Here is an 11,853-nt window from a genome sequence, read left to right as displayed (position 1 = left end):
TTGTCTCTGATTAATTCAGCTAAAATAAAATAAAAGTGTGTTGGCTTGTGCTTTAGTCATGTGTTCTACACTGCCCTCTACTGGGTGATTGAATAATTGCCAGCCTCAAGAAGAAGAAGAAGAAGAAGAAGAAGAAGAAGAAGAAGAAGAAGAAGAAGAAGAAGAAGAAGAAGAAGAAGAAGAAGAAGAAGAAGAAGAAGAAGAAGAAGACAGCATGTCTAGAAGATGCGGAAGATGCCGTCGTGGGTGAAAAGCCCACAGAGAAATGCCACATTGACAACATAAACAAACATTGACAATAAACCTTTCATATTCTTTTCCTGCCCCCCTTAGGTCCGTGTCCAAATTCAAAACTCTTTTCCAAATTTGTTTAATGGGCTGTCACAGCCCTCCGATACCGATACTTGCAGTGCCCTCGTAGCTTATTGTTTTCAGTGTAGGCCTACTAAAAATCTCAAAATAATTATTCACCCCAATTACGCACAGTACAATACGCACGGAGGAACAAGAGCGCCAGTAGGTCAATGCAACACTCAAGCCACTGCGCCATCTAGAGGTGAGCTCAATACAACTCCAACAACACCACTGCCCTCCTCCTCTCCGAGACAGTCCCAGTCCCAATGCATACGGTGCCGCGGTCCAGCACACCGCCTCCGACTTGCTCGCCGACGAGATTGGGAGAACGAAGAAGGAGACAAAGATGGCTGAGTGAGAATGAGACTGCCTGCCTCGGTGCTTGTTTCGGTCTCTCTTTTCACAGCTGAGACGACGGCTGCGTTGTACCTGAGCTCCACGTACCGCTCTGCAGGAGACAAGATTTGGCAAGGCTTTACGCTGCTCTTCACGCTCCTACCCTCGGTGCTCGTGCAGCTCACCCTCATATTCATCCACCGGGACCTCAGCAGGGATAGACCTCTCGTGCTCCTGCTCCATATTCTACAGCTGGGACCGATTATCCGGTAGGGTGTTGCCTCAAAAGCGAGCAAATGTAACCATTTACCAAAACACACGAAATATTGTAACGGAGGATGATGCTGTTGTCAAGAACGACAGATTCGACAAAGGAAAATAACCCAGACACGGGCTCCTTTGATCATTAATCTGTGCCCTCTTTATTTAATTTGGAAATGGCGTTTGCAACGAAGTTTACGCATTTTGCCATGCGCATAACCAACTAGAGCTACACAATGCGCGCGGCCTGTTTGTTTGTTTACCATGCTTCATTGCATTGATCAACAGTTCTGCTGCTGAGCGTGAGTGAGTGGGAGAGCTACGCATCATCATAACTCATTCCTTCAGTCACCCTGTATGTTATTACCCACCCCATTCGATAGCTCTGACACGTGATTGCCATTCAACATGATTATCGTTTACAAGGCATTCGTAATCATGATAAGGCCGTAAATACAACCCCCCCCCCCGGTCAGTCGGCTGTTTTAATCCATGACACAAGTCATGTCGGCTGCGGGGGAATTTTCTCGGCCATTAGCTGACCGTTGGCATGTCTAGTCTATCACAGCGGAAATTGTGACGACCCGTGCAACTTTCAGCGTTTTGACCCCGAATAACTGTCACCCATTGACTCTTCATGTATTTTCTGTCTCGTCCATATACTAGGCTATAGGCCTAACGATTTTTCTAAAAGCCTGCTCAGCTGCCTGTTTCCTCCCAGTGCACCATTTGCCAACAATAGCAACACGGTTTTGACACGGTTTGACAGGTTGTTTGGGTGATCCTTTTAGTGCAGGGTTTTCCACTGTTGCTATTTACAGGTACAGAAGCAGCTGGCAGTTTGACAATTCGTCACAGTAAAATATGTGGCTGCCATAATCAGACCAGCAGTTAGAAGCTTAAGTACTTAAGTAGGCCTACAGCAAACTCCACTTTCAGTTAAGTGTTAAGTATTTGAGGGTGATGACATTCAATCTGCTTATCTCTCTAATTATACTGAAGAAAAATAATCTTAGACCACTTTAAGGTACGTTGTGTGCAAGGAGTGCATTTCAGGCTTTGATAAGTCAAGTTTCTTCATAACATTTCAAAGTCACAGTGACCCCCTCTACCTTGGAACACCTTGAGAATGAAAACGTATCTAAAAAAATTAAATAAAATGCCAGCGCAGCCAAGTGTTTATCTGGCAGCAGGCGCCGGGCGTGCTGCCCTCTGCATATCAGGCCAATGGTATGGGCAGAGTGCCCTGTCCGGGGAGCCTTCTCAATCTGCTGAGGTGGAGGTGGTGAGAGACACGCACTGCCGCTGCAGGCGTCTCCGTTTGGCGGCTCAGATTTAGGTTTGGCCATCTCCGCTTTCCTGGTGTAAACACTGCGGCTGCCTGGTCGGTCAGCCAGAGCTCACAGAGTCAGATTAGATCCCGAGATAGCTCGGCTGATTTTCAGAGATCCTTTATGTGTGTGCCTGCCTGCCTGGGCATCTGACTTCCATTGCAGTGTCTGCATCAAGAGTGAAGGCGTTGGTCTCAAGTGTCAGGTGTTGTAGAAATGGACTAAATATAGATCTGACTGCCAGTGAATCCTGCACCGGTTTCCTCGTGAGTGTCCCCTTGACCCTAGACACTTTGACACTCAATGACGCTTCATACTCCACGGTATTCAGTGTCTCGCATAGCCTAGTAAACCTCTAGTCAAGTCAAGTCAAGTCAAGTCAAGTTTATTGTCAATTTCTTTACATGCACTGGTCATACAAAGAATTTGAAATTGCGTTTCTTGCTCTCCCATGCAGACATAGACTAATCTAGGTAAGGACATAGACAGTATAGACATAGACAGTACTCATACATGGACATAGACAGTATGGACGTAGACATTGCTCATACAGACATTTAAAGTGCAAGACTGGACAACAGAAGACTTGTAGAGAACATACATTAAGAGGAGGTATTTTGTTGTTCTTTTTTCTAAAAGTCCTTTATAGCGTTCTGACATAGTAATAGTAGCATTTGAAGAAATAAATAATTAAAAAAAAGGTTTTTATTAAATACACCAGCAGCAGTATGTGTGTGTGTGTGTTTGTATGTGTTTTGTGTGTGTGTGTGTGTGTGTGTGTGTGTGTGTGTGTGTGTGTGTGTGTGTGTGTGTGTGTGTGTGTGTTTAGTGCAGGTAGAAAGTGCGGTGTGCGTCTGTGTGTGTGTACCTGTGTATGTGTGTGTGTGTGTGTGTGTGTATGTGTGTGAGTATGAGTTGTGTGTCAGTGTGTGTATGTTTGGGTTTAGTGCAGAAAGTGCATATATATCTATATGAACTCTAGAGGCGGAAAATATCATGCTGCTACTTGATGTAAACGGTTTCACTTGAGTTGAAGTATTCTACACATCTTGTGTGGTGCATGTATATTATACAACCCAGTTGAGCTCCTTCTCCGTGTATACGTTGTGCTGGTATGTGTACATTGCTGTGTTGGTGGTGGGTTGCGGTGTTTATATGATCATGATGGATATGTAAACTGTGGGCCTAGGCCGGACTGCAATGTTCAAACCCTCTGTATGACCTGTACATGCTTTCAGAAAAGGAAAAGGAAAAAAATGTACGCTTTCCATTCTACATGGCTTTAGGTAATAGCCTACAACATTTTCGTCATACCAGTATGACACTTTTGAATGCAAACCTTGCCCTGGGCAAATCCAATGCACTAGTCCAAACATAGGTGTGCAAAAGCACTCGCTCTGACTTGACTTCTGTCACAGGTGCTTGAATTCCTCCTGAAGTTTCATGCAGGTTTGCCAGATGAGGCTGATGATTTCCAGCCCAAAAAATGCTCAAAACCCGCCTGGGTTGCTGGTTTTCCTAGCCTGGAAAACCAGCGCCAACTGCTGGACGGCAAAATGTTTTAGGCTGGTTTATCAGGCTATGGTTTTCCTGCAAAATGCCATTTTTACCTGCAGATGGTACTCCAAAGCAGCCCAATTGGGCGGGAAATAGCCCAATCTGGCAACACTGTTTTCATGAGGGTGATAGGGGAGGTACGAGAGAATAGCTGACCAAGGAATTTAACAATATCTTCATCATTATTGCCCATCTGTGTTTTCCTGATGGGGACTGCCCCTGTTTCACATAGGGCTGCACAGTATATCGAAAATTGCGATATCAAGATTGGCGATATGCATATCGCGAAAATGACCTCATTATCGTGAACAAGTAAAACATTTCTGTGCAGTCCAATCACTTGCTGAATGTCAACAAATGCACAAGAAGCCCGTCATGGCCAAAGCCATGCCCTCCACACAGACCGACAAATTAGTGACAAGAAAAACCCTTGGCTATATTTCTAAATATCGTTTAAATGTTGTTATCGAGGTATTGCATGCTGTTATCGAGTATCAGATTTTTTTCTGATATCGTGCAGCCCGAGTTTCATGTTTTGTTTCCACAGGTGTCTGGATGCCTTATGCATACACTACAGCACTGGTTCAAGGAACCAGAACAGTTCACCAGCCAGTGAATCCACTTACACCATACACAGTTTTCCTCATGGTGATTTTTCCCTTTCATCTCGTCCGCACAGGTGCCTGGATGCCTTCTGTATCTACGGCAGTGCGGGCAAGTTCGAGGAGCCCTATGTCACCATCACCCGGAAGAAGCAGGTGCCGCGGGGCAAGGGCGGGCTGTCGGAGGAGGTGGAGCAAGAGGTGGGCCAGGCGGAGGGCAAGCTGATCACCCACCGCGCCGCCTTCGCCCGCACCTCCGTCATCCAGGCCTTCCTGGGATCCGCACCCCAGCTCACGCTCCAGCTGTATATATGTGTCCTGCAACAAGGGGTATCCATAGGAAGAGGTGGGTGCTTTTTGTTGGCACTACTTTCTTTGGGCTTTAGGGCCATCCATAGTTTTCAGAGTGAGGAGTCCGCACACTTAGAATCCTTTTTGTTGTGTTTTATTTTTTCATGGCAGGATAACGTTTTGAGCTCAACATTATTCTTCAGATATCTCTACCCATTCTCTGCCATGAAAAAATAAAACGCAACAAAAAACATTCTAAGTGTGCGGACTCCTCACTCTGAAAACTACAGTTGACCTTCATCCTGCACCTTTCCCTGGGATGTGCACAATCCTCTCCTTCAACTTTAGGGCCATCCAGCCAAGGGCGCCGGAACATTTTTTTTCTTCATTCTTTATTTTCCTCAACAAAGAGTGCATTACAATATGCGACCTTGCCTCCTCCACTTGTGCTTGTTTCCTCGTACCAGGAAGTGATAAGTCATGATGACATCACTGACAACAGCATTATATTTCAATATCTTGCAAAAGCTCAATTGTAAAGTCTTTTTCTCATTTGCAATTGGGATGGTGAATGAAAAACAGTCCCTCAAAAGTTGTTGTGACTAGGCTGACAGCTGGGAAACTTTATCGTTTTCTCCACGGAGGATGGGCCAGGAGGCGGGGCGAGGCCTCAAGCACAAGTGGAGGAGGCAAGGTCGCATGTTGTAACGCACTCAATGTTACTGCTGCTGGACTCCACTCATTTGTCTGCAGTAAAAAATGTGAAAGCCTCATTTAGGGAGCCCAAAAGTGTGAATGCACCACTGCATCCCCCTTTCCGGCACCTATGCATCCAGCATCTCATAGGGTGCCGTATGGGCATGTGTCCGATGTCCATTAGTTGATTACCAACCCGACATGCTGAGGTAGACATGCTAGCTGACCTTGGGCTAGCAAAAGTGAAGCACTGAAGCAAAGTGGGGATAAGTTCTTCGTCTTCAGCACAGGTTTTCATCGTTAGGGGTAGGCCACAGGACTAAACCCAAAGGTGTAATAGTGCGTTCCCTAGTGGTAGGAGCTTCCCAATATGCAACCAGGAGGCAGCTACCTCCCACTTGAAAGCGTTCTAACCAACACAAGTCAAAGTTAAACTATTTCTATCACTGTGCACTGTCATTGCTGTGTTGACGTCACGATTTCGAAGTCGGGGTACTTCAATTTGCCCCCAGCTCGCGACTTGAACATTCCGCTTCAACAGGCGTTCCAATGCATTTCAGCATGTAGGAGGTCAGATATATCCCATCTCCCATCCTCGGGGAATGCACCATAAGATGCTGCAATATTCCATCCAGGCCCTTCTGGGCTTGCTGCCCCAGCTCATTCTGCAGCTGTACACCTGCTTCCTGCAGCAAGGGGTGTGCATCGGGAGAGGTAATGCATGTAGGCTTACCAAAACAAAGATGGTTAGGTGCTGTAGTGAGGGTTGTCATCTCTGTCTGACAAAAAAAAAACCCTGGATATTTTAAACTCAATCGACCCTTCTAGCTTGTACGCAATGGCATGTTTCATTTAGTGTCTACCAGGAAAGTATATATTTCTTTCCAGGACAAACCCTTAAAAAAGCGGGAAAATCAGAAAGGAATAGGACAGGTGGCAACACTAACTGTAGTTCATGTCTCGGGTTTGTAAGTTTATGTATATTGTTTGAGTTTTAGTCTTCAGCATGTTGGAATAGTCAGATACGCATGTTGGAATAGTCAGACAAACAAATAAACAAGTCTATCCAGTTCACCCTGCTGTTTTACATTGGTGTCCTTCATCAGGGGAAGTCCAGTGGGAGCGTTTGGTGGCTGTGACTAAAACCACCTAAATACCCGGGGGCGGATTAAGAAATTAAGAGCCCCTGGGCCAGACATTGTCTTGGTCCCCCCACCCCTGCTGATTGGACCTTCCAATGATAGCAGTATTTAACATAAATAAATAAATAAATAGATCAAAATAAATGTACTAGTTACATTACTAGCAGATTCAGAGCACACACATGTTTGTGCAGATTAAGGTACATTAAGAAAGGTTTCTGTCAGATAAATACATCAGAATAAGAGAAGATGCTAAAATACTATTACGAAGCAGCAAACGGGTGAAAAAGGTAACATTTGAAGCTGCTATATCTCTTGAGTCCCACAAACATGTAGCTACGCAGCTATGCATAAACCATCTATTCAGCCATCTTTAACCAATTCTCACAAGCAGAAACGACTCCAGTGGGCCTAGAAACAGTACAGTACATCCAGACCAGGGCTTAATGTTAACTTTTTTGCTCACCGGCCACTGTGGCTAGTGGTTTTCCCGAGTCACTAGCCATTTAGCCTTTCTGCTAGGAAGAATTTTATTGTACATTTTTTCTTTAGAATATTCTTGCATTCAAATACAAACAATTGATGCAACTACTGTAATTTCTCACACCAAAGAATAAGTTACCAGTCAAAGTGGCTAGTGAGACTGAAATTGTTACTAGCCACAGCCAAGTTTTACCAGCATTTGGCCGGTTGGCAGGTGCCAGTGTCAAGCCCTGATACAGAGAACTTTTCCAACAGTCTTGTTAACTATTGAGTGTCCTTGCAGCCCTGAATGCTGGATGATCTGTATGACAATATAAAGTATATAGTTGTCATGATAGAAAAGTGTCCATCGCACCCTTGGGTGGGCGTGTTTTAACAGATCTCTGTCTAGAATATCTCTGGTTTAGGTGTAAATGGGCTAGGGCTAGCGTGTAAATGGGACATACGCTAGCCCTAGCGTAGGTGTAAATGGGACATGCGGTATGCTAGGCCTAGCGTAGGTGTAAATGGAACATACGGTACGCTACGCCCAGCGCAGGTGTAAATGGAGCATACACCCATTTGGCTCCAACAGTGATGCCCTCTGAGTTAGGTCTCTATTCAATATAGGTTGATTTCTGATATGTATTTTTTAGGTAGAGTTAGATAGAGCTCATGAAGACCTTATTTGCAAAGATGTTTTGAAGGGAAGTTTGGGTGGGTGCCACGAGGCCAAGTCGGCCTAGCCCCTTGGGACCACTGGCCCCCTGGGCACAGCAGGCCCGGTCATTAATCCACCCCTGCAAATACTGTTAGATAATGTGTAGAAGCAGGCAGGCAGGCAGGCAGGCAGGCAGGCAGGCAGGCAGGCAGGCAGGCAGGCAGGCAGGCAGAGAGAGAGAGAGAGAGAGAGAGAGAGAGAGAGAGAGAGAGAGAGAGAGAGAGGAGAGAAGAGAGAGAGAGAGAGAGAGAGAGAGAGAGAGAGAGAGAGAGAGAGAGGAGAGAGAGAGAGAGAGAGAGAGAGAGAGAGAGAGAGAGAGAGAGAGAGAGAGAGACTAGGACACACATTCACACATTCTGTCTGTTTACCAATATAGTGTGCGCCAGTGACTCCTGATGTGCGCCTTAGTTTCAGAGTCGTAACTCACAGCTTTAAGGAGCAGAACCTGCACACCTACAGCTATTGCAATTCTATCACCTTTAGCTGCTGCTGCTGCTTTATGTTCTGTGCCTGAGAATAAATGGTGCATCAGTTCTGCACTGCAGCCTACATAAAGCGGTGACTTGTGCCAGACAGCCCCCATCGCCCCCCACTCCCCAACCCCCATCATGGTTACGGGAAGTGGATAGTCATGTCAAATCTTGGCTCAGCACTCTTTTTTTTTTCAAAATAAAAGGTGACCAGTCCTCTAAGACGAAACCCCTGGCTTGAAAAGCTACGGCTCAGTAATGGACATTTTGTTCCAGCCATCTCCCACATAAGCCAATTTTGATTATGGTGGCATGAAGGGAGAATTGGTACTTGATGAAATTGTCTGTGTTGTATTGCTGCCAGAGCAGGCATGCAGGTGGATTGTAATATCTGGGCGGTAACTTCTATATTAGGACTGCACAATTAATCGGAAATAATCGAAAATCGTGATAAATCGTGAAATCAAAGTCGTGATTACAATCGTGATTTAATCGTGGCACTAGTGACCTACCTTTGAGAGCGTCCTTGAAGCCAGAACATACTGACTGGGTGGTGTTTCTGGCCAGAAATCTGTCCACCTAAGTTTCATGCTATTGCCTTTACATAATCATTAACAATTCTTTTTATTTTGCTCATCCCGTATATAATTCAGTCTTGGTTATATTTCATCTCATTAAAATTTTCAAAAAAATCTCCAAATAATCAATAATCGTGATTAATAATCGTGATTACAATTTTGACCAAAATAATCGTGATTATGATTTTTTCCATTATCGTGCAGCCCTATTCTATATCCAGGTTGCCTACTGGTGTAAATTAGATTCATAGATTATTTTCCTACAGACACCTGGTGTCAGAAAAAAGACAATGCAAACAACCCTGAGGCGATTGTAAATAAATGTTGGCAGCGTATCCATTTCCTAGTAGTAATGTGTTTTGTCTCTGTCAGGCTTTGTCACAATGTGCTGCTGATGATGGCGCCTCTCAATTCTCACAAGTGATTTTAAGATAACACTTTGTTGTACGTAAATGGTGAAAAGCCCTCTACACGTAAATGCCAGATAAAGAGAACAGCTGACAGCACTGCAATAACATGACCAACAGAATAACCAATCAGCCAGTCTCGCTTGCTTTTCTCCTGCAGAGCAAGAAGCAATTTTGAAAGACTGAACGCCTTCAATAAAAATCCCATGCGTTTATTGAATTGTGCTGTATTTTATCACAAAAACGCACATACATTCCTCTGTCATTCAGATTGTGAAAGACTGAACGCCTTAAACAAAAATCCCATGCGTGTCTTGAATTGTGCTGTATTTTATCACAAAGACGCACATAAATTCCTCTAAGAGTAAGTAAAAGGTATTTTCTCTAGTCTTCATAGCCCTTGAGGCTGGTTAGCAAATCAATATCCCCTTAGCCGCACCTAGCTGCACTGTGAGCAGCGGGCCGGCAAGCCAATAGATTAGCCTTCAGCATTCATAATGGGGCGATCCCTCAAGCAGACTCACTTCAGCTCGCTGCATGACTGAGCAGCAGCGCACGTACGGCCTCCACCGCCTCCGAGGGTGACCTCATAAACTACACAGAGACGCAGGAGCGTAACTCAAACCACAGAGTATTTCTGTCCCCCTCTAGCCATACTCCTGAACGAGGAACGCAGAGGGGCTGTGCTGTGCTGTGCTGTGCTGGGCTGTGCTGGGCTGTGCTGTGCTGTGCTGTGCTGTGCTGTGCTGTGCTGTGCTGTGCTGTGCTGTGCTGTGCTGTGCTGTGCTGTGCTGGATTGGGCTGGGCTGGGCTGTGCTGTGCTGGATTGGGCTGGGCTGTGCTGTGCTCTGCTCGGCTATGTCATCTTCACTTTCTCCTTGTCTGTGATTCATATACAGTACTTTCTACTGCTCGCCGTGTCCTCCCCTCTGAAGGGTCCCTTGATTGATTTTAGACTGATGGCTGATGAGACTGTGGCTTGTCTGGGTGAGAGACAGATTGCGTGCTCTCCTGGCTGACGATGGCAAAAAGGCAGTAATTAAATATTTGGTCACAGAAGAGTTTACACTGGAGGGTAACTTTATACTGTTTGATACTGTCCTTATTTGTGGCCACATGTCCTGCTTATTCAGTACACAGCACTCTGCCCACATCCTCCCTATTTAGTTCTCTATACTCAATGAAGCACAAATCATTTCATAGAAAGTAGATTGTACAATAGAAATGACAGTAAATTTCATATAAGGACAAAAAACACTTCAACGCAAACCCATTTCCGTAAACCTAGATATTCACGAATATTAATTAATTCATTAATATAATATTAAAACATTCATGCCACAGATTTTCTGCTCTTGTGTTTACCAATACTATAGTCATTAAAACACATACTCAAATGCTGCTAGAGCACAGAGCTTTCTCTGTTTTCAAAGATTCTTTTGGTATTTTAGACTTCATAAGTGACAGTACAGTTTGAAAGAGAGACAGAGAACGAAGTGGGGAGAGAGCAGGGGAACTTGGGGAAGGATCGGCAAATGACCCGGGTCGGAATCGAACCCGTGTCGCTGCCATGGAAGTCCACTGCTCTACCGGTAGGGCCCGTGCACAAAGCTTTCTTAAAGGTACAACGTGTAAGATTTTTAGTTGTTTATTTCCAGAATTCAGGCTATCCATTCACTAATGTTACCTTTTTCATGAATACTTACCAATACCATCAAATTCTAAGTATTCGTTATGACTGGAAAAATTGCACTTTTCTTACATGAAAAAGGGGATCTTCTCCATGGCCAGCCATTTTGAATTTCCAGAAATAGCCTTTTTAGCTGCAAAAATGACTGTGCTTGGGCCATACTAGAAAATATTAGTTTATTACTGCCAATAGGCAGTCCAGTTTCAATGAGCAGCATACTTTGTTTGCAGTACCTTTCTTGACCATTTCCTGCACAGTGTAGTGTACCTTTAAAATGAAACGAAATAAACAGTTGCACAGTGGAATGGTGAGAATTCTCTGACACCTGCTTATCCTCTTCACCTCTGCTACTGTTGTCCGAGAGTGCTAATTGCCAGCCAGTGTGTGAGCTATCACGAGGTGGTGCTACATGCACGCCTGCTGATGGCAGCCTTCTGTATTTACGTACGTCTGTGAATATGTGACTCCCTGACACACATTCGCAGGGTAGCGTGAGTTCACCATCGTAATGTATCTAATGTTATCTCTGACGTATCTTTACGGGACTGAGTCAACACTGTAATGAACACTGTCAAAGGGGCGCAGGTGACTAGGTGTTCTACGTACAGTAGTATGTGTGTGTCTGAGTCTGCTTTGGCCGGGCCCTGGACAATGTTATATGAGAGGGAACCCCCCCCCCATCCAATACTCACAATATAATGAGAACTCAACTCTGGACCTCCATTCTCCCTGGGCCCGGAACAACCAACCTCATTTGCCCCCCTGGTCGGCTTCCCTGTGTGTGTTATCTCTTTACTGTAAGGGGACCAGAAGGAATGGCTACTGGGAAATACTGTTCTTGGAATAGAACTCCCAATTCTGCTGTGGCCATTGCACAATATCTTTATTACTTTACCTACCACAGATTACAACACATTTCCAAGCCTTCATAAAACCAAGCCCAAGTTAGAGCTGT

General features: G+C 44.9%; 1 protein-coding gene across 1 annotated transcript in view; it reads left to right on the top strand.

Annotated features, from left to right (window-relative positions):
- The first annotated feature begins 423 nt into the window (after positions 1–423).
- xk (X-linked Kx blood group (McLeod syndrome)) overlaps positions 424–11,853 on the top strand; it is a 17,216-nt gene continuing 5,786 nt past the window's right edge. The window contains exons 1-2 of the mRNA XM_063212173.1: positions 424–959; positions 4,519–4,787. Coding sequence (XP_063068243.1) covers positions 715–959; positions 4,519–4,787 — 514 coding nt within the window. The 5' untranslated portion in view covers positions 424–714. The remainder of the gene's footprint in view (positions 960–4,518; positions 4,788–11,853) is intronic.

Source organism: Engraulis encrasicolus, chromosome 12, assembly GCF_034702125.1.
Source record: "Engraulis encrasicolus isolate BLACKSEA-1 chromosome 12, IST_EnEncr_1.0, whole genome shotgun sequence".
NCBI lineage: Eukaryota > Metazoa > Chordata > Actinopteri > Clupeiformes > Engraulidae > Engraulis > Engraulis encrasicolus.
This window is presented reverse-complemented; position numbering and strand designations above follow the sequence as displayed.